The sequence below is a fragment of the Lichenostomus cassidix genome, chromosome 5 (assembly GCF_008360975.1).
Source record: "Lichenostomus cassidix isolate B80296 chromosome 5, HeHo_3.0, whole genome shotgun sequence".
Lineage (NCBI taxonomy): Eukaryota > Metazoa > Chordata > Aves > Passeriformes > Meliphagidae > Lichenostomus > Lichenostomus cassidix.
Window position 1 is genome coordinate 4,474,702 of NC_139486.1, and position 23,231 is coordinate 4,497,932.

General features: G+C 41.8%; 1 protein-coding gene across 5 annotated transcripts in view; it reads left to right on the forward strand.

Annotated features, from left to right (window-relative positions):
• The window catches only part of KIAA0586 (KIAA0586 ortholog), a 67,212-nt gene extending 49,158 nt beyond the window's left edge, over nt 1-18,054 (forward strand). For all 5 annotated transcript variants that reach the window (XM_085061051.1, XM_085061056.1, XM_085061052.1 and 2 more), the window contains one exon: nt 17,694-18,054. In XM_085061051.1, the coding sequence (XP_084917177.1) occupies nt 17,694-17,839 (146 nt within the window). In that variant the 3' untranslated portion in view covers nt 17,840-18,054. The remainder of the gene's footprint in view (nt 1-17,693) is intronic.
• The last annotated feature ends 5,177 nt before the right edge of the window (nt 18,055-23,231 follow it).

A 23,231-nucleotide genomic window follows, 5' to 3' on the forward strand; every position in this document is an offset into this window, starting at 1 on the left:
CTTGATAACAACTATTAAATACAAGTCTCTGATCTCCTGGACACTACCACACTTCTCCCCAGTCTATGGAAATTGTTGTGCCAGGACAGCCTTTCTCACAGCCTGTCTAGGATTGGTAAACATGCTGGGATCTGACTGAAGCAGCTTTGTATTGAGGATTATGATTTGTATGCACTTTTACAAACTTACAGTAATTGCTGTTGCCTTCATTGTAAAGAGCAAAAAATAAACACACACAATAAACCCCTTTAATGGGCACTGATCCCACTGGCACTGATCTTGAGCAACTCTGAATAAAAGCAGATGGTGGCAAGCTGACTAGGCTGACCTGCTTTCCCCTTTCATGCAAACATTGCTTATATAAATGGGGGACACACACAAAAAATTAATGGGCTTGGGCAAGCCACCTAAGGACAGAGACTCCCCATGTACTTAATGCTTACATCAGCCCCAGGGCTGTTTCCAGTTAGTTCTTCTCTGGAGGGAGAAGTTTCTCACAAATTAGTGGTTCCACAGCTCTGAGCCCATGGTTTAACGAGAAAGAACTGATGTGCATCTAGAAAGTAAGCATGCTTAGCTGTTCTGTGGCCTGTGTGTTGTGGTGGGTCATGGAAAAGGATCAGAACAGTCTCTCCTGAACCTGTTGCTCATTTATGGACATATAATTGAGTTCTGAAGTCCCTTTGCACATCAATTTGCTGTCATAATGTTGTGAAGAGGCATTCCGTTTTTGTGGTCTTGTTTAATTCACATGGCAATTTGTTAGCAGTGATGGTAGAAGAATAAATTGAGATTTCTGCTTGTTCTAAAGGATGTGATTCAGTGTGTCACTGTGACAAGATGTGATCAGAGGGCTGGAGCACCTCTGCTGGGGAGACAGGCTGGGAGAGCTGGGATTATTCACCCTGGAGAAGAGAGGGGAAACCTCATTGTGGCCTTCCAGTGTCTTAAAGGGGTCTTATGAAAACGAGGGAGATGGACTTTTTATACAGGTAGAGAGTGATGGGACACGGGGCAGTGGTTTAAAACTGAAAGGAGTCAGGTTCAGATTAGAAGTTCAGAAGACATTTTTTTGCTGTGAGGGCAGTGAGGCCCTGGCACAGGCTGCAAACAGAAGCTGTGGCTGCCCCATCCCTAGAAATGTTCAAGGTTGGATGGGACTTGGAGCAGTCTGGGATAGTGGAAGGTGTCCCTGCCCATGGCAGGGGAGTGGAACTGGATGGTCTTTAAAGGTCCCTTCCAACCCAAACCATTCTGTGATTCTACAATTCAGAGAAACATCATTCGGAGTTACTGCCTCCAGGGTTATGCTGTAGCCTCTCTCATAGATTACAGCCTACAAGGGCAGTTTCCTGAATAAGATCTATTTACCCTGCTCAGTCACTCTCTGTTTACAGCCTGGTACAGCAGTGCCAGCTGAGCTGGAGGCAGGAACCATTCCAGGTCTCAGGTAGACCTGCTGCCCACTGGGTTAGTTCAGTTGGCAGATGCACCATAGGATCTCCTAGGATGACCATCCTGACTTGGATTAACAGTCATTTAAGTAGGTCTCTTATCTCCCTTTATTTTCTTTTCCATTTCTTTTATAAAAAGCATCAGTATCAGGGCAGGAAGTCTTGATGCTGTTGGGTGCTGGCAACACATTGCCTGGATACTGTTTGGTGACAGGTGAAGACAAGGAGTATTACAAACACATATTTCAACTTGGAGAAACATATATAGCACTGTGATAGGAGAAATGCAGGCTTTATGTCTTCAGCATGTGCTGAGTTTGTTATATCTTTCTGGTTGGCAGGGAAGGCAGATGTTGCCTTTTATAATTCAGTGGCTCATGCAAGTCTGAGAGCAGCACAACAGAAGGAGCAGCTTCTGCTCTCCCCGCTGTGATGGGTTTGCTGAGCCCTGGGCAGAGGCAGCTGGACTCCCTTCAGCTTTACCTGTTCTTAAATTGCTCTCAATTCAGCTTTTTTAAGCACTACATGAAACCTGGAAGGAGCCAGCTGTTAGTGTGGGGAGTGGCTGGGTGGGAGGGAAATCCCTGAGACAAGAGTGTGTATGAGGAGAGTGATGAATAACTCATAAATTCTGACTATCAGCCCCCAGACCTCTTTTACAAAGGAGACTGGGGATTCACAAAAGCTGTCATTCTCAGATGATAAACTTTTTTGTTTTTCTTTTTTAATGCTTTGTAAATTTTTATACTGCTAGGAGAAGCAAGGCCTAGCTGTAAAGTTATGAAGAAAACCAAAGTGGCCAATAAAGCTGGGTAGTTAGATGATTTGTATCCACAATCAAATTGTATTTTTAAAATTCTAGTGCTTATTATATTGTCAAAGGGCTTGACTTAGGCAGTTTTCATGCTGGTGACCAGTGTTGCTGCTAGGTACTTTATTTACTTATTTTTCTAGATACTTTAGGAGTAAACAGACCTTTGACTTCATGCACCAAAGAGAAGCCAGGTTTGTCCAGCTCCACCTTCTCAATACAGTGATACAAAGATTGCCTATAATTAAATATAAATATAGGTTTTCTGTGCCCACAGGATTAATTTCTTAAGAATAGAAGCCCATGAAATTTTTAAATAATGCAACAGCGTGGAGTAAATGTTATCTAGGATGTCTTCCAAATGAAGAACGCTGTGTAAATAATGGTAATGCTTCTCTTTGATAACATGCTGATTTTGAGAAATGCAGGCTGCCAAAGTAGCATTCTTGTTAAAAAATAGGGTAAGGACTGGTGGGTGAAGATTAAAGTTGTCATGCATGACCTGTTGCTCAGTGCTGAGGCTGCATATGAGGCTGGGTTTTGTAACAGTGTGGAATAACTTGTCCTAATGTAAAGCTGGAGTAAAACCCTCTTCATCTTCCATACAACCAATTCTGTAAGTGAAGTACAACAAATCCTCATCTCTGAAATACTGCTTGCAAATGAGACTGCATTTGTAAGGAACAGTAGTAAATGATGGAGATGGGTTAAATTTTGTCTGTGGACTACTGTGTTCTGGTTTTTATCACGAGTGCTGTCATTCAGGGGAGAAAATAATAACCCCTACACCTAGAAAAACTTAATTTAGATTTAGAACCTTTGTATGCGTTGCCATTCTGCTCTAATCTAAAACTTATGTTTTGCTTTTAAAGAAAGAAGAGCTGGTTTTAAGCACAGTTCTGAACAACCTGAGTGAAAGTTGTTGAGTGTGACACAAAATATGGAGCAGGTCTGTGAAATGCATTTTTTTTCCCCCAGTGCTTTGGCTGCGGGGAAGTAACTGTTTCTCTTTGTGTACAGCATGACTTTACCTTCCCGTTAACTCTTTGTTTTTTAATGTCATATAGGCATGTATTTTTAATACAAATTCATAAATAATCAACATGTGAATATGTGAACAATGAAAATTTGTCTCACCTTTTCTGGGTCTGGTAGAATTATGTTTATGTTTTGGCTTAAAATTAGCCAATCAAGGCAGGTTATACTTACTAGGATGATCTTCTGCTCTCCATCCTAACTCAGGTTTTTAAAGTAAAGTAATAATCTCAGGGTTGCATATCATGACCTTGTTTTAGGCACTGTACATTTTGCAAGAGTTAGGCAAGAGCTGTGTTTGTTTAAAGACAGTAAAACAGCTGCAGTGCCTGTCCTTGTCAGGCCATTGTATCTAAAGTAGAAGTAAAAAGGCACAGAATTTGTTGCAAATTGCCTAATTTCTGACTTTTTTTTTTTTCTTTTAGTGAGCTTTTATAATCCTGAAACCAAAATTACACATCTTGAGAAAATTGTTTAATTTACTTAACAGCTGCCATTGTGCCCCGTTACGTAAATCAGAATTATAAATGGGAAATATTTACTAGTTTGAGTTACAGTGCAAAACACAACTGACTTCTCAGAAGTGCATGTTGCTTATATTTCAGTAATTGGACCTTCTTCTAGAGACAGCCAAGCAGGGAGATTACACAGGGAATGCTTGTTTCTCAAGATGAATCTTCCTTCCTGATTAAAAAAAAAAATAAAAAAAGAGAGAGAAGAGAAAGGGGGAAGCAGTTTCCTGTTGGAATCCTCACTTTGAGGAAGCCTGGCAGCCTTGCCTCCCCCTGCTCCAGCTGGCCTTTATGTCAGGAGTTCTCCGACGGACCATGGCCAAAAAACCTTTTTTTACAAGAGCAATTGGGCTTTGCCTGTGCAGGCAGACCTGGGATTTAAAGAGGTTTCTGCTCCTCTCTCATCTGCTTTTAATGCAAGCCTACGACTGCCAGTATCTCTGAGGTTAAGGCTTGATAAATAAAGGCTGTTCTGTTCCTAAGGCTCGTCGTTTTCTAGTAACGACCTAACGGAGAGACTCAACCCAAAATTTCAGCTGCACCTAGAAAATGTGGTCTGACCTCGATATGTATGATGTGAAAAATGAGTAATAGCAGCACTGCAGGCAAAGTCTTCTCTGCTACGATGTGACAGCCCAGCCCTGCAGTGGAGGTTTCAAGAATTTGGCTGCTCTTTTGGAAGTCAACCCCGCGGTTCTGCCGGGGAGATGTTTGAGCTCGGAGAGAGTGCAGCACACAATGGCTTTGCCGGGGGTTTGGCTCTGTGCTTATGGCAGGAAACTGAAGTAAAACCTGGTTTTTCTACCTACACTATGTGGTGGTTTGGTTTGAATGCAGCCAAGGCTGCCTTTTGGCCTGTTTTTGAAGTGAAGCCATGGCCACAGGCTGGAGAACCACAGCAGCTGAAGGCTAGAACCACTTAAGAGGATGATTCTGACTCTCTGATTCATTAATTCAGAGAGGGTTTTTTCACTTTGTTGAAGGACAAACTCCATTCCTCTGTCAATACAGAGTCAGCCTGTTAAATGAGAACTAAATATTCAGAGTGGGCTTAGATTAGATTTAGGAAAAAAGTGCTTGCCTGTGAGGGTGCTGAGGCCCTGGCACAGGTTGCCCACAGAAGCTGTGGCTTCTCCATCCCTAGAAGTGTTCAGGGCAAGGTTGGATGGATCTTGGAGCAACCTGGGACAGTGGAAGTTGTCCCTGCCCATGGCAGGGGTGCACCTGGATTTTTTTTTTAGGTCACTTCCACCCCAAACCATTCTGTTTCATCATCCTGTGATGTGTGGTGGTGTGCTGAAGCTGACACTGATTTCACAAGGTGTCCAGGACATCTCCATGTCCAGGACCTTGCTTGGCTATCCAGCTCTGTGGTGCCATCCAGGCACTCACACTCGTGTGGAGCTCCACCGTGCAGAGCCTGCCAGAGGGAATAGTTTGAAGTATATGAAAAGAAAGTTCAGATGTTTTCAGTCTGGGAGTGAAATTGCAGAAGGCCCTTAGAGGTCTGAGTTATTGTGCAATCTCTGTAAGTAATTTGTAATCAAAATACCTTTGCACATGTCACTTTCATATTTCCTGTAATAAAACAGCAAGAGCAATTAAGATTTTGGACCATAATCTTCTACAAGCTTCTAAAAATGAGTGGACTGGGGATTTTTGGAGTTATGGCTGAAATAGCCAGTTTTTAAATTTTTGATTGCTTCAGAAAAAGTTTTGGTAATAGTTATTTTAATAGATTTTTTTTACTGTAGCCTGACAAAACTGTTATGTGGCAACATAATTGATCTGAAGTTTGCTTTAAAAAAACCCTAAGTAAGAAACCAGAAGAACTCTTCACAAAACTGGAGGACATCTGTACTTTGGTAACCCAGCATGTGACCTTGTGGGCTTTATGCATTTCAAATCAAAAAGAATCAGTAAATATGTTGCCATACGCATGCAAATGTGTCTAATAACATTCTGTGTATCTGTAATGTTGTTCTGCCGCAGTTCAGAAAGTTGTCTGTGGTCTTGGCATTCCTCAGGAAACATTAGATTAATATAGCTGCCTTTGTCATAGATTTTTTTTTTCTTGTTTAAGTAGGTGTGTGAAGGCTGGTGCTACATAAATGAATTACACGGAAGACTTTGGAGGAAGAAGGGGCTTGTAAACGAGACTGAAATTAATGAATATGAGAATTAGAAATCAAAACTTTATGTTTAGTCTGAGGACAAACAATTCCTTAAACCGTAACCACATGGCTGTTTCTTGTTTGCATCAACTCTGGTTGACTGTTATTGTCTTCTGTTAATTCTCTGGGGCAGTGGCCTGACTTTGTTGAATGAGCCAATTGTTTTCCTTTGTGTTGCCCATCAAGTGAGTCCCCATCTGGTTTGTATCAGACTGTTTTCACAGCCAACAACTGCTGCCTTTTCTATATCCTGACACTTAAGGGCCCCATGCTATCAAAGCATTGCTGTGATAGCCTGTCTGGCTGGGGCTGTACAGCTGTGCCTTGCAGCTTGAAGCCATTACCCAAGTAATGGTAACTTAGAACTTGAACTGGCTCTTATTCCCACTGGTGTCGTGTGTACAGTGAACAGAATACATTTTTGTTGAACTCCGTGTTCCAGAAAAAAAAATAAAAAAATGCTCTCCTTTGAGTTTATGTGATTGGTTCCTTTTTATTTTCCAGCAGCTTCCTGTATCTACAGGCAGTTTTGTGTTGTTCTGAAATTAATGAATACAAGACAAGCAGAATTTAGTTAAGGCACTGTTGTTACTACTTTTATGGTACATTAAAGCCCAATAAGTGAAAATTAAACAAGCAAATGATTCTTAATGAGGATTTTTCTTATCAGATTTAGAATAGGTTTCCAGGAAACTTTCTGCATGTGATAAATGTAGGTTGTGTGAATAAAGTACACCTTGGATACACTGCTGCTCCCTTTCCAAGCACTCTGTAAAAATACAGAGCAATGCACAATGAGTCTGCATTACCCTGTTTACTTCTCATCTGAAGGAATAGGGAAGGATTGGAGAACTCTGTAATAATAGAGTTAAAACTACATTGCAATTTACATTGCAGAATTAGTGAGAGAGGCCCCAGGCATGATCCAGACCCTTTCTTGGCTTCCAACATTGCAGGAGACAATCCTGTTGCAAGAGATCTTGCAACATGTGTCTTCTCTCCTTCCAAGTTTAAAAAAAACCCCAATATTGCATCAAATAACAGTGACATTTAAATGTTGTGTGTAAAGAAAGATGATCTTTAAGCATTTGTTCTCTCCTGCTCTTGTGTAGGCAGCATAATGCTCAGTGACAGAGTAATGACGAGGGAAAACATATTCCCCAACTTGGAGATGTATTGAATTTTAAGTATATTCCAAACTCAATTCTTCCCTGATATTTAAGAGGCGGAAAGAAAAAAAAAAAAGAAAATAACGGATAATGTTTCTTAAAATTCTGGTCTTATTGTAGCATGTGCAAGAAACTGCCAGAAAATAGATTGCTTTATCTGATACTTGCAGAGAAAGTGTTGCTGAACTTGGGAGTGTATTGTGTGTATAATGTGAATGAATTTGCTTCAGGTAACATACTGGGGAGCCATTAAATTCCATGAGGCACACGAGATAAGACTTCCTTTACCATTGTGCTTTTCCTGCTGGCACACACTGGGTGTCATCATGTCAGATCAGGATTGTGCTGAATAATTGGCTCTGTGTCATTGTCAGGTGTGTGGAGGGTTTGCAAAAGCTGCTTTCCTGAGGAGCTTTGTGTCATTGCTGTTCCTGTGAACAGCTCCTAAATTCAGGTGTGTGTGTGTTCTGTGGTGATGCACAGAGCCGGGTTTGTGCCTTTCACCTCAGAGGTCTTTTCCAGCCTCAGTGGTTGGATGATTCCAAGTCATGTCCATCACCAGGCAGAGCCCACACTCTGCTCTCACACATGTGAGTTGGATTTCCATATTTGCTCCTTTGCAGCACAGATTTCCCTGTATTTTGGCCAGGAATATTTAAACTCAGGGAACTGATAAATTATTTTCCCTCAGGCTGCCTAAAACTCTATTAATCCTACTCATGGCCCAAAGCACTGAAGCTGTGGATGAACTGGGTGCTCACCAGTTTTGGCACCAAGAGCTTGAACTGGGAAGAGTCAAAGAGCTGCAGTGCTTCCTGCAGCAAGCTGGTGCAGCCAGCATCCCAAATTTCAATTTGTGTGCTTGTGGCTGCAGCTTCAGAGGCAAAGAGCATTTGCTCAGATGCAAACCTGATGTCAAGGGCTCTGTTCAAGGCCCTGCTTGGCAGCAGCTCGAAGGGAGTTGTTGGTTTCTCTGGTGCTGCTGGGGAGCTGTTCATGGGCAGTGGATCCTTCAAGAGGCACAGTGTTAATGGGAGTTCTCCCTGTGTTTTATTCCACTTAGCAGAGATGGAGGAGGTGTTGTATTAAAATCACTGGTGTGTCTAAGAGAGAGTTGAGAAGGTGGTGCACTGTGCTTAATATGCAACATAAATGTAGAGAAATACCTTTCTCCAGCTCATTTATTCTACTGGTTTAGAGTTCAGATTCTAAATCAGAATTCACCCAACTATTGCAAAGGAATTTTGGTTTTACTCTTTCCCATGTAACAGGCCAAGGTTTTGTATTTTTTTTTTTGTTTTGTTTTACAAGGAGGAATGCTTATCTCTATTGCACAAAGTTTAATCGTTTTAGATTTTAACAAACTTTAAAATAGCACAAGATAAAATCATCTGTTTACTCTCAGACCTTTCCAAGTTTCTGGTCCCAGACATTAGATTGTGAAGGCAGAGTTACTTGTCATCACACTGGGTGCTCATTTCAAGAGCAGGTCAAAATACAGTCTGGACACAGACAGGACCAGAGGTCTGAAATGGTCTCAAGTTGCCCCAAGGGAGGTTTAGATTGGATATTATGAAAAATTTCTTCACTGAAAGGGAGGTCAGGCATTGGAACAGGCTGCTCAGGGGAATGGTGGAATCACCATCCTTGAAAGGGCTCCAAAAATGTGTTGGCTGTGGCACTTGGGAACATGGTGATGGTGGGTTAATGGTTGGACTTGATGGTATTGGAAGTGTTTTCCAACCTAAAGGATTTTATACTTCTCTAACAGTGAGCTCCCAAATCTTCCAGTAAAGACATTTAATGTTTTCCTTATTTGAACATGTGCTTACTTATTCAGGTTGCTGCAATCCCCTTTCTGAGCTAACAGAAAAGTTGTTGGCCTCTCTAAGCTTCCTAGAACTGCTTATTCCTATATATTTTCCAAAGGTCATTGATATCCACAAATGGTAAGACCTTTAGTGAACACCTTCTGCTGCTAAACTAAAGGCTGGAAAATATCTATTTTTTAAATAAGTCTGTTTATTCGTGTGCTAGAAATGTCTGTAGAGATGTTTTATTTAGAGTGACCATTGGAAAATGCTAACTGTGTAGGGCTGGCTTTGTTCCGTCTTGTTTCATTTTGTTCCTGGGGAAAACGTTCATCATCTTCTTTTGAAAAGATGTAATTACCAACATTTTGAATAATTGTGCTGTAGGTATAAGCATTTTAATATGCCAGGTCATTGTAATGGTAGTACAGTAATGGGAGTCTTGGCAAACAGTTTCCATATGGGGAATCCCATGACTTTGTCAGTGAAAATCATCAAAACAAATGCACAGGATCATGTGAATATTTAAGTATTCAGAGTAGAGAAATAAGGCTGCTTTGTTTGTGGTCGTCTAGAAAAACACTTGTTATTTGAAGTTTTTTTAAATACCAAGTATACCTTACTTAATTTTTTATTATATGAATGCATTTAGTGACTGTTATATGTGAGGAGTGACTTGCAGTGAGAAAATTCTGCCCTGCAGCACTGCCCTTGAGGCAGAAAGTTTTCTCTTTTCTTTCTGACTCCCATTCCCTAACTTTCACTCAAATCTGGATGCAGATTGCTGCCGTGGCTGGAGGGGATAAAACCTCCTTGCCCAGGAAATCCTCTTGTCTGTTTGAGGGAGAACTCTTCAAGGTCTCTCACTGCACCTTTAGTGGTAGAAAGTAGTGGTAGAATCTCTAACACAGATTCACTGAAACTTGTTCTCCGAGATTCCTAAGGATTTTTTGGGATATTTTATATCTGGGGAGCTTGCAGGGCTGGACAGTGAGCAGTGCTTGGAATTATCCAGTTCCAACCCCTGCCATGGGCAAAGACACCTTCCACTAGCCCAGGTTGCTTCAAGATCCAACCTGGCCTTGGACATTTCCAGGGATGGAACATCCCCAGCCTCACAGGGACACCCATCTGCATTTTAACTGTGAGCTGGGAAGATGTTAATTTTCAGACCTTAATTGATGGTGAAACATCACTTGACTTCAGTTGCTCAACTTTAATTATTCGTGTAAAATATCTTTGCATTATTTTTTTCAATAAAAGGAGGCCATGTAACTTCTAAGAATTAAAAAGATGCTTTGATTTTTATTTCTTTTCCTTGCCACTCCCCAAGTAGGTTGTGAATGATGTTATGTCTGGCACTTGTGGCACGATGCAGATAAGCTGGAGGCAATATTGCTGCAATTAATATCATTAAGATATGAGGTCTCAGTGGAACCAGTCCTACTGCTGGGTTTGCACTGACTGACTCTGCATCCTAAGGGAATTCAGCAGAACTTTATCTTAGAATTAAGTGTGAATTCCCATGATTGATCATTTGAGTGCCTTCTTTTTTAGCTTCTTTATTTTGTTTCAGATACAGGCATTAAAATGTCTTTTGGAGCCCCAAACATGAAGGTGTGAATAATAGAGCAAATATATATTAAACAAATACGTTTTTGAAATAACTTTCCTGTCCACTTGCTGGTTAGATTTTGCATAAAATTAGGGGAAAAATGGTATGTAGGTTATATTTAGTTTTACTGAATAAGTAAAATATTAATTACACAATTAGATCTGCAGTTTTTTAATTATCACTTGTCAGATTCTCCTGATTCCACCAGCTGTTTACCTAGGTTATCTCTTGTGGATTTAGGGATTACTCCTCCCCCCAGCCCTTGCACAAGATACACGTTTTCCTGGTGGTTTTTCAAAGACTCTAGACCAGTAAGGAACCAACTCCTTCTCCTTTTTTTATTCTGAAATAAAAGCTACTGCTTCAGTATTTACCACAGAGCCTCATCTCAGTTTTCCTCAGAAAAATGGTTGCAGCCTAGAAACAGCAGAGCTTAAACGTTAAGGAAAACTGTTTGTTTTGAGCCAACTGCACATCCAAAAATCACAGCCATCTGTATGGAAAAATCAAATTAGTTTTTAATATTTCTTCTTAGTATTAATAATTATCATAGCTATTTGGAAAGATCATTACACATCTTTTGGAAGGGATTTGGTGGGAAACAGCAGCAAGAGATGTGGCCTGGGAACAAATTTGTTAAGCAGTGAGAGATTCTACAGAGTAAAAGATGCCAGATCTAAAGGAGCAGAGTAGATTTTAGACACCAAAAGGAAATATTTATTTAGTAAACTCTGCAATCTCATTTCTAGATGTTTTTGGAGCTGCTTTCTGTCTGCCCTTCCCTACCGGTCTCCGTGTTAGGATTTTGAAAAATCTGGTTCTAGTTTATTTAATGCATTTCTAGGTTTTGTTCTGTTTCGTATTGCTATTGGTGGGAATCTAGTGTTTAGGAAAACCACTGAACCTTGAACTCCGACTTGAGAGGAGGAAGAAACCATTTTCAAATATTCTGCTTTGAAATATTTGTTAGTTGCTGAGCCTGGCCCCACCCTGCTTTACTGGCTGGGGACCTGCATTTATTTTCTTTTTGCAAATATTTATATGCTGGCTATACATTGGGGGTTACACAAACAAACAGCAAAAGCACAGTGTGTGTACACAAGTGTTTATTTTCTGTGTGCTTGTGTGCAGGGGTTTTGTCTATACATGACACCAGGGGGAAGGAGGAATTTGCCAAGTTTAGGTCAAAACTTGAACTGAACTCACACTGTATAGTTTTCTGTCTCCACTGGTGTCTGTGGCCCACTTATGGGAAGTTTATGAGTTGGCTGCAGCCTTTGAGAATGAAACTGTGTTTTTTCAGCTCCAGTGGTAGACTCGTGCTTTTAAATCCAGACATTTTTTGGCTCGAGTCCTACAGATGTCTGTCCATTTCTGTAAAACAACTCAAGTGTTTTAATTGTCAATGTACCCCTTTCATGTAACTCAGCCCTAGAAATTTGGCCTTGTTTTGCCTCGAGCCTTTGCTGTTTGTCATGGAACAGCTAAGTTGGGGCAGTCTGGGTTGGAGCTACAAAAAGAGAACTGCAGTGATTTGCAGGACATCTTGTTCTTGCTGTCTGTGTTTCTGTCCCAGTGGAAGGCAGAGCTCTCACCTGCAGCCAGGTAATGCTTGGCAAAGCATTCACACAACGAGAGGAGAGTCCCTGCCCTGAAAAGCACATTTCTGGCGGAGCTGAGAAAGGCCAACTTCTCCACAATAACCTGAATAAACCCATGGATTCAAAGGGGCCACAACAAGAAAAGCTCTGGAGGAGGAACTGTCATTTCTAATGAATGGAGAATAACTTTGGCCAAAAAAACTGGATTATTTGAGAACCTGTTAATGGTCCTGCTAATTCCTGAGAAGATTGTATACTTTTCCATCTTAAAGCCATGTGATTAGTTCTAGAACTTACCCACTTTCAACTTCATAAGCCAATAAATTCCAGAAACATTAATAGCCAATATGCATAATACAGCTAAATATGACTCTGAACTGGAAATGCTAAATATCATTATAATTAGTAGCTTGACTGACATTGCAGTGTAATTTCTCTTTTCAGTGCAGCCTTCAGAGTTACTTACATCAAAATATGGATATTTCTTATCAGTATGTGTTAGCCCAGCAAGCCTGGAATAATTTTGATTTTGCCAAAAATGCCACTTCTTGCGTTGCTCTACTTGGTAACTTGCCTGTACAACCATGTATGAAAGTGAGTGAATTTCTGTGTGGTTCCACACAGAAACCCATGGAGAGAAGGACAAGACACATATTGGCACAAATAGGTACCTCACAGGTTTATTTACAGGTAAAAGGAGCACATAGGAGAGGCTGAGAGAGGAGGAAAGAGAGGAACAGATAAGAGAGGAGAGCTGAGGAGCAGATAAGAGAGACTGACAGGCTGAGAGAGCTGGGGATGTTCATCCTGGAGAAGAGAAGACTCCAGGGAGACCTCAGAGCCCCTGCCAGTGCCTAAAGAGGCTTCAAGAGAGCTGGAGAGGGACTTGGGACAAGGGATGGAGGGACAGGACAAGGGGGAATGGCTTCCCCAGTGACAAATGGCAGGGTTAGGTGAGATCTTAGGAAAAAATTCTTCCCTGTGAGGGTGGTGAGGCCCTGGCACAGGCTGCCCAGAGAAGTTGTGGCCACCTCATCCCTGGAAATGTTCCAGGCCAGGCTAGATGGAGCTTGGAGCAACCTGGGATAGTGGAAGGGTTGGAACTGGATGAGCTTTGAGGTCCCTTCCAACCCAAACCATTCCATAATTCTATAAAATCATTATACTAACAGTGGTTCTTTTACCTTTGAGCCTGTAGACATTTATTCTTCTACTTTAGTTTAGTCAATAGTGTAAAGAATTTCTGACAACTCTGTTTCCTGCTAATGGTCTTTGTAACTATATGCCAGATGTAAATCTTTTTATGTAGGAAAAAGCAAAATGGGGGAATGACAGGAAAAAATAAAAGAGGCACCTTCAATGAAGATTTTAAGATGCTGAGTTAGATCTGCAGGTGCTGTGCTATCCCAGTGCTCAGAGCACTTGAGCTAATGCCATCTGGAGGAAGTTATTTGTTGGGACAGGACAGTGTTTGAAACTTTGAAGTCAGGAATAAACACAGTGAAGCAGCTGGAATCTGGAAGAAGAAGAAACAAGCAATTCCTATCAGCCCCTACTATTAAAGGAATGAGAGTTGCACTGGAGTTGTTTTTACAGTCTTGGAAGTTTATTCTTGCTCTTGAAGTGAGCTGCTTCAGTTGGGGAGTAGAGGGAGGATTGTTTTGAAATTTTAGGAAGTAATATGTAGGTAATTACACTAATTATGGTTCTGGTTTTACACTGAAAAACAACCTGGGTCCTGATCCTTCAGCTCCTTCTCTATTTGTCCTGGTGGGGAGAGATGACTTAGTGGGGCATGGAGAGACAGGACAAGGAGGAATGGCTACAAAGGAGAGGAGGTTTAGATCAGATATCAGAAGAAGATTCTGGATTGTGAGGGTGGTGGGACACTGGCCCAGGCTGCCCACAGAAGCTGTGGCTGCCCCTGGATCCCTGGCAGTGCTCCAGGCCAGGCTGGATGCTTGGGGCAGCCTGGGATAGTGGAAGGTGTCCCTAACCATGCCAGGGGATTGGAACTGGATGAGCTTTGAGGTCCCTTCCAACCCAAACCATTCCATGATTGCACTTTTCACTTATAAGATATGGCTCTGTTTCATCCCCAGATAGATTTAAAATAGTTTTATTTAATATATGGACACCCAGTGGGAGGAGTTAAAGCACATGGTTTTCATTTGGCTTAAAAGTCAGACTTGTTTAGTCTTCTTATTTTGCCAAATAGAAAAATCTAAAAAGAAAGATTTAAACGGGTTTTTTTTGTTGTTCTTACTGTTGCCATATGGTGTTAGTAACCAAACCTCCCTTCAGTGTGGTTAATTCCTTTTTCCTTTGGCACACACTCATGACACATTTTGTAGATGGCACATTCTGTGTGTGACAGTACCTCTTAGAGAAAAACTCCCTTCACAGGTCACTGGATGGTTGACACTCCATTAATTTTTATGCTTCTGTTAAACAAAGGTCTGGAAATTTAGCACTGTACATGAATTTGTTACAGAGTGCCAAGAACTGGAAAAATCTCTGATCTGAAATGTGACCTTTTCCATCAGTGGGTCACTAAGATGTTTTCAGTCACTGGTGAGTTTCTACCAGCCAAGGACTCTCACACTCTTACCAAGAGTGTCAGTTTTCACAGTTTATATGAAGTTATTCTATTAGATGGTGACAATGAATTTGGAAAACAGGAGGTCACCTAAGGTCACATGCTCCATTTATTGGATTTTAACAAGGAAAATTTTTATAAATATACCTAACTACATGATTGCAAAATTGCACTGAGTACTCCCAGAGCCTCTAAAAAGGGGGGGAAAAAGCCACGAAGATTACCTGCCTGCCTGCCCTTTCCTGCCTTGTAATGGAAAAAAAAATTTCATTTCCATTTTTATGGCATATCAAAAGATTTTAACCACTGCCTTTTGCATATTTGTGCTGGTAAGAAACTCTGTGTTAAAGAGGAAACCATCTTAATATTGGTTATGAGCTGTTTTCTGATGAGGGAAAGACATAAAATGGAATATCACATTATTAAAGAAGGAGCAGACCAGGGGCTATACAAGTATTTAAACCAGCCTGCCTCTATTTGTGTCTTTATTCCCACACCCCTCCCTATATGTGTATATAATGTGTTTTATGCACTGTGCATGCACGAGGTTGCACTCAGCAAAAGGTAATAATGCTAAAGCACATGTGAGAGTAACTTGGTAGTTGTATTTTTTGGGCCAATGCAGAGTTTCAGGACTAACAGCTTTCTATCCTGGGAAGTTACAGTCATGGAGCAGAATCTGCCATCTAGCTGAAATATGATATCCACAGTTTTTTCACAATCCAAATGCTGAAAATCCATATATTGTATTTTCTGCGTGAATTTAACAAAGTCGAAGACTTCAGATTTCTGTCTTTTAAAAAAGAGCAATGTTGACTTTGGGTATTTTTAAATTCAAGGATATTTTGATAGCTCAGGACCTGGTAATTTTTCTGTTGAGCAAGTAGATGGAATTATTCTTTTTATTTTTTTCTGTCTTTTAGCATTTTATACCTATCGTAAAATTGGACTAGATCTGTAAAATATATTAGAGTATGTGTTAGGAGGAATGCAGACTAATATGATACTTTCTTTTAACACTCCCAGAATCAAAGACTTGAGAAGTTCTGACAGAGCCTTGGGATAAGGGAATATTACTTTCTTTTTTTCCTTCCATTCTTTCTTTCTTTCCTTCCTTTTTTTCCTCCCTCTTTTTTTCTTTTTTTTTTTTTTTTTACAAACCCAAAAACAGCTGTTGAAACAATGACATCATGGAATGTGACATGACTGTGGAAATTATTAACAAAGTCAAGATTTGAAAGCATCAAACTACATATCTAGTGTTGGAGAGCTTTAGCAGAGGATGATTTCCCAGTTTTCCTTGGGCATTGCACTGTTAGGTACTGGAAAGCTGCTCTAAGGTCTCCCCAAAGCCTTCTCCAGGTGATGTGCTGATTCCCTGTGGAAAAAACCCATTGCTCTTGTGCTCCTGCTGCCTTCCTGAATAGCAAGAGGCTGGGCTGGCACAGGTTGCTCCATGTCTTGCCTTTACTGTCTTTGGCCTTGCTCATGTTTGACTTCCCAGGCTGTTGGCTGCTGTTCTAGCAGGGAAAAACTCTGATGGAATTTTATTTTATTTTAGCAGTGGGGTTTTGTTTTAATTAGCCATTGGAAGCGTGCTCTGCTGCAAGTCAGAGGAATGCAGATGACTGCTTCAGTGACACAGGAGATAATTAGCTGTGGTGAAAGAAAGCCTAACTTTTTAGTTTTATTGAGAAAACAGTGTTTTAATTACCAAGTCTATCACAGAGGAAGGGAGAATTGTTGGAGCTTATTGGAGTAAGAACAAGCTCCAAGACAGCCTTTGCTGCAGTACACAGACTCAGATATGTTTGTTTTGCTTGGAGCTACTGCACTTAAATGTCCCCAGGACAACTGAAATCTCAAAATGCTCTTTCTGTAGTTGAGTGAATGTTGTGCCATTCTCCCAATGCCATTTCTCCTGAGTTCCTTCATTCTTTGTCTCTAGTCTGATCCATGTCTTGCTGTTCCTGCTCCATGAATTGATTCATCTTGTCTGCTTCCTTGGCTAAATACAACAACTTTTGCCCATGGCACTTCTCCCATCCCTCTCTGGGGTCTGGCTGCAGTTGTTTTCTACCCTTCCAGGGCTTCCCAGACAACTGGTATTGCTTTGCTGTTGATGATGGTATATAGATACATGATCTTGAACAACAGGAATGTTTTCTGAGGGTTTGATACAAACAGAAACGTGGATTGAATTTAGAAATACTGTTTGTATCTATGGATTCCATTTCAATGCTGTCAAAAACACCAGAAATGGCAATATAGATATTTGAAATTATTCTGGATCTACTGGAGATTATATATATATATGTGTGTGTGTGTGTGTATGTACGGTGTATCTGTATGTAAATACATCCAGGGTAAATACAACTCAGTCCTTCCAGTACCTAAAGGGGGCCTACAGGAAATCTGGAGAGGGGCTTTATACAAGGGCATGGATTGACAGGACAAGGGGGAATGGCTTGAAACTAACAGAGAGTAGGCTTAGGTTAGTAGAAAAAAATCCTGGACTGTGAGGCTGCTGAGGCCCTGGCACAGGTTGCCCAGAGAAGCTGTGGCTGCTCCATCCCTGGCAGAGTTCCAGGCCAGTTTGGATGGGGCTTGGAGCAACCTGGGATAGTGAAAGGTGTCCCTGCCCATGGCAGGGGGTTGGAACTGGATGGTCTTTGAGGTCCCTTCCAACCCAAACCATTCTGTGATTCTGTATGGTCACAGAAAGTCATCCCTTTGTTACCTGGTGAGGGGAGTTCTGATGGCTAAAGCAGCAGCCCCAGAACTGTGGACAGCAAAGATGTTTTGTACTTGCATTTCCATGGAATATGGAGATGACTTCAGTAGAGTTCAGGCATTGGTCACAGACAGCAAACAATGACTTTTGTTTCCCTTTTCTCTCTTTTTTTTCTTAGGAGAGGCTGCTGCCCCACATCTGAACCCCCATCTTTCTGCAGCAAAGGTGTCAGTGCAACTGCCTGGCACGAGCACAGAGAATGAAACACAGAGCCTGAGCAGTGCACATGGAGATTCGGATTCATCAGGGACAGACACATTTTAAAGCTCACGGCTGTTTATGACGGTCTCTGTCTGAAGATGTTGTCACTGGTACATTTGTCTGTCTAGTGTGATAGTCTGGGTGCTCCATCAAAAGAACAGTCTTTCAGTACTGTTTATTTTCTACTATTTTTCTTACCATTTTGCTTTTATTTTAAATGATTCTGTCTGTGAATATACCGATTATTTTTAAGCAAATAAAATGCTGATTTTTCAGAATCGCTGTGAGTTGAAGTCAATAAAGGCCTTTTAAATATTTATTGTATTACAGGTGAATGTGAAGGTGATTGGTATTAAAATCTTCTGCAAAAGTGTGTCTCACTGATGGAAAACCTCTTGGCTCCATATCACGTCAGTGCTGCCAAAATGTTGAGCCTAAGGAAAATACATTTAGGACCAAGGTCTGCAAGAAAAATGTGTTTCTAGGTATCATCAGAGGTTGTTCATCCTTAGAAGACCACTATGGCAAGCCAGTAATTCAAAACTATATATTAAAAAGACCTTCAGAGTTTGTATTGTTATTATGAAGAATTAATTTTTTTAAATTACAAGTATTTTTCAGCATTTTATGTTTGTTGCCCTAAGATTTTTTCCCATCTTGAAGCATGTGAATCAGATTGTGTGAATAAGGCTATTTCTTTACACTTTTAATGTGATTTTTTTTCCTTCTCATGAGACAGAATTAATTCCTGCAGTCTCAGCCCTTCAGAATCATGACAATCTCAGTCAGGAATCTCACAATAATGGTTAACAGCACAAGTGTATGGACACAGTGCCACTCTGCCAGGGACTGCTCCACCTTTTGTTGCCTCCATCAGGACAAGGTGGTCGATCCAGGAGGAAGGTAGGATCACCTGCCCCAAACAGCATCCAAGCAAAATGAAAAAGAGGAATTCAGACATGTTCCAGTAGAAAAACTGGGAAAGAAACTCTTTTCTAAGCAAGGCAAACGTGGCTTTTGCTCTGTTCCTCATCACTTGAGAGGCACTTGGTTATTGCAGATACAGTTCCCATTACTCTTATTTTATGGAGCCTTCACTGATTTCATCTCTTCTTAACAGAGAAAGATTAGAAATTCCTTTTTTCTTTATGTTGATCTCCTTGACCACAAGGTTCAGTTAATTTGCTGCAGCATCTGCAAGGGTAAATGGAAAAAAGAGCTTCAGCCATTCAAGGTCAGTAATATCCTGAGGATTCAGCTTTCAAGGGTATCTCTTAAGCACCTTGCAGAGTTGTGCTCTTGTCTGTTGTGACAGACACATAAACAGCAGATTTGGGTGGAGGTAAAAGAGTGTCAGGCTTTGTGCAAAATGCAACATCACACTAAAAAAAGAAAAATTACAAACGAGAATCATAGAACCGTGGAATGGTTTGGGTTGGAAAGGACCTTAAAGCTCATCCAGTTCCACCCCCTGCCATGGGCAGGGACACCTTCCACTATCCCATGTTGCTCCAAGCCCTGCCCAGCCTGGCCTTGGACACTTGCAGGGATCCAGGGGCAGCCCCAGCTTCTCTGGGCAGCCTGTGCCAGGGCCTCCCCACCCTCACAGGGAAGAATTTCTTCCTAAGATCCAATCTATGAGATGGCATCTTTGGGATCTGGGTTTCAGCACGTGATGCCACAGCCCTTGTCACCAGCAGAGAGCTGCTTCTCAGTGTTCTGGTGCTGTGATGAGGATCTGCACAGTTGTGTTCATTGCTGCTCTCTGTGGAACTGCAATTTCAACCCCACTATTGACCCAATCAATGCTTTGTATCAACAGCAGCTGCCCTGGGGATGATGCAGATGTTCTTTTACCCTGCAGTGGGTTGCTACAAGTGATTGCACTAGAACAACTGACAGGATAAGGAAATGCAGTGGGGAGGGAAGGAGCATCCTAAACCAGCTTTCCTGCAAGAGCAAACCCTCATGAAGCTGTGTTCCAAGGGCTCTGCCAGTCTCCTGGGTGCTTTAGGGTGCTGATGTATAATTTAGGTTCCCTTTGTTGCAGTGTGAAAAGCAGCTGAGCTGCTCCTGTGCCCAGGGCTGCAAGGCTGGATCAGGACTGTGCTTTGCTAAACAAAGTGCAGTAATTGAATTGAGAACATGCAGAGAGCTGACAAATGAGGAATGGGGATGGGATGGGAGACAGCAGATGGATAGGAGACTGTTTAGGAAAGGATGAGGCAGCCCAACCAGTGGGAGAGGCCATCAGCTCATAATCCCAGGAAAACTACTGCATGGGGTTTTATTGTCTGTAATGTTGAGCATCTCACATTTTGTTCCAATTATCAGCTCTTGCAATTAATCAAAGGTGTTGTCATTGTCATTGACTGAATTGTGGAGAAACATTGAGGAAAATATGTCAGGAAATGCCCAGTGACTACCATTTTCAGTCAGTTTTAACAAGTCCCCATAGAGTTGTGTTCTCTCCCAGCTTGTCGTGACTGACTGATCTTTTTGGAAGCTTTTGGGTTCCTGGCACTGTGCTTCAAAGATCTGCTGCTGGTGGGGATTACACCATGGATGGCAGTGGGAGCTGCTAATCCCCTCATCCCCTCTGCAACCTCTGCTGTTCCCACTCAGAGAGCATTTTGGAGAGGTGAAAAAAGTGCAAACTCTTGGCTTTTCCTTCCTGCAGCCTTCCCCAAAACAAGGTGTCCTGCCACATAAACAGAAGGGAACCTCTGTAAATCTGGCACTCCACACATGGATCATATTACAATTATTTATATTCCTAGGAAAACCAGGGGGAGACACTAGGGTTGCTTTAGTTTTTATCTGAGTCTCCATTTTGACTTTAAAATGAAAAAAAAAACCCAAAACCTATCTTCTAGAAATTTATCTATTTCTTACTTTTGGATTCAGCCTTGTATTTCAGGTTCCTGTAAGTAGTTTTCCGGAGTTGGAAATGGTAAGCACATGTTCTGTGAGCACAGCCAAGCCTTGATAAGGAATTTTTCTGTCTGCGTCTCCAAGTTCCATTTTGTTTCTACAGCTTTTATGATTGAAAATGCACATTTCTCATGGGCACTCACAGAACTGAAACAGCGTGATTTGCAAGCTTGCTAAATGGATTTCTTCCAAGCCAGTCATTGGGGTATGTCATCAAAGCTTAACAGCATCAAATAGAATTCCATCCAGGAAAAGTATTAAAAATCCACCTCTATACAGCTTTATTTTTCAGTTAAATCTCAGCAGCAGAGAGGTGAGGGGGTAGGGAGGATGTTATTGGATTTCAGGATTGTAGCGTGGAAACCAAAGCTTTATTTTTCGGTTTGACTGAATTCCTGGTGAAGTTTGCTCGTGTCTTAACATTGGGAAAGCACTGCAACGAGGGTGTTTGCTCATGGATTGGACTGGCAGTGCTAGGAAAGCACAAAACTGAAATGTCAGAAGCTTTTATATTTGCAGAGAATCTTTTTCTGACTTCGGTAAGGAGAATCTGGCATTTTGGAAGTGAGCACATGGCTTTTTTCCCCTTTTCTCCCCATCCTGAAGATGAAAGAGAGCTGCTGTATGGTTGAGGGTGGTAGGACATGAGATTGCTGGCACAGGAGGAGATTTCAGCTCCCTGGCCAGCACTGGCTCTAGGAGAAGACTTCAGCTGCTGTCACCCTTCCCTGCTCAGCTTATCTTGCTGTTCGGTATCGGAAGCGGAAAATTTCATGTGCACACTTCATCTTATCTAAATTGTGGGAAATTGGATAAAAGTGAGGTTTTTTGTTATTTCTGTTCATAGCTCAGAAAGGGAAGTTGTCAAAATTAGCTGCTAAAAACATGAGCTGACCTTCCCAGGTGCTTTTTGAATTGCTACAGGATAAGATTTCTGTCCTGACGGAGTAAAGATGTGTGTGCCAACCTCCTCCCAGAGGATTAAGCACTCAGATGTGTAAAATGACACATGAGCAAAAAATTCTGTTGGATTCCAGGCTGAAATGGAGCCACAGAAGAGCTGGAACCCTGCAACTGTTTAACAGCTCACTGTTAACACTTGGCACAAGCATTGGAGGCAGGATTGCATCCTATGGGATTGATACAACATGGGAACTGCATCCTTCCCATAGTGTCCAGTGGTGTTTTGTGTGTGGAACTGAAAGCTTCTGTGTAAGCATTGAGATATTTTCCTGGTTGGCAGGACTGTTCCTATGGAGATTTCTTTTTTATTTCCCTTTTTTCCTGCTGCACTCCTGATTTAGATGTGTGTCTTTTGTAAGTTATCTCAAAAAATTCATTATTTTGATTGTGTGCTGATGCCTCCCCCAGCCTTTCAGGACTTGGATGGGATTTTACTTCTTTGCTCCTGTGAATGTGGCCAGATTACTTATCAAAATCCTGATGTTGTGGCATCCTTGAGCCAGGTCAGGGAACTGCAATGAAAGGTTTTTCCAGAAATCCCAAATAAAATCATGGAAATCTCAGTATGGTGTTGTGGCCAGCTGAGCAGAGGCCAGAGTAAGGCCTGGGCTTTGTTCCTGTGATGGCAATAACACAAACCCACAGTCCTGTATCCATGCCTGCAGCTTTTGTTGTGTTTTGGGTAGAAGGGGAAGCCTGGTTTTGTCTTTTGCTCCCATTCTCTGCCTTGAGAGGTGAGTAAAGAAAGGGGATTCTTATAGTTCAGGGGTTATTTTGCTCTTTATACATTACTTCATACCTAGGTTAAAATAGAGAAAGGTGGGAAAAGTAAGAAGTGGAATCAGAAGCCTGTGAGGCACCTTGATCATGGGAGAGGTCATTTCCCAATATTTCCAATGCAAAAAAGGGCTAATTTGGGAAGAGGTGCTTTTTCACCCCCTCTGTAGAGTTTACCTGGGGCAGACAATAATTGTCCTTCTGGTCAGACTTCATCCCAAAGGCCCCAGGCTGACAGATCTTGCACCAAAGTTGTTGAGGACCTCGAAGGGAGACATGAAGCCCCTAAAATGCCTTGAACTAAAAGTTAGTGGGGCTTTTGCCCATGGTTTAGGGCAGTTCCCCAAAAAAACCCCAAAAAAACCCAGTTGGGAAGAAGAGATGTAAAAATCACTCACCTGAAGAGCTGAGCAGGTGCTGAGCAAAGAACTTTACTAAACCCCCAAAAAATAAAAGCACCTGGGAAGCAGCAGTCCTGCTACTGCTGCCTACTCTGCTGATGAGCTGGAAGCCTGACCAGCTTCCAGGAGAGAGGTTTGGGAGGAAAGCAGTGAACTTCCAGCAGTGCCACTCTTCATCCTGCTTACCCTGGGCAGACAATGCAGCAGCTTGGACTCTTCAGAGCACTCTCTCAGCTCTGTTTTCTCCTGGCAGGGGTGCCCAGCCCTGCAAATTAGGGTTGCTAACACTTCCTATTGCCTTGACCTGGCTGCAGGCAGGGATGCAGTGGGGTTGTTCCCTGCTCTTTTAGAGGTCACAGTGCTCCAATTTGTTACTGTCA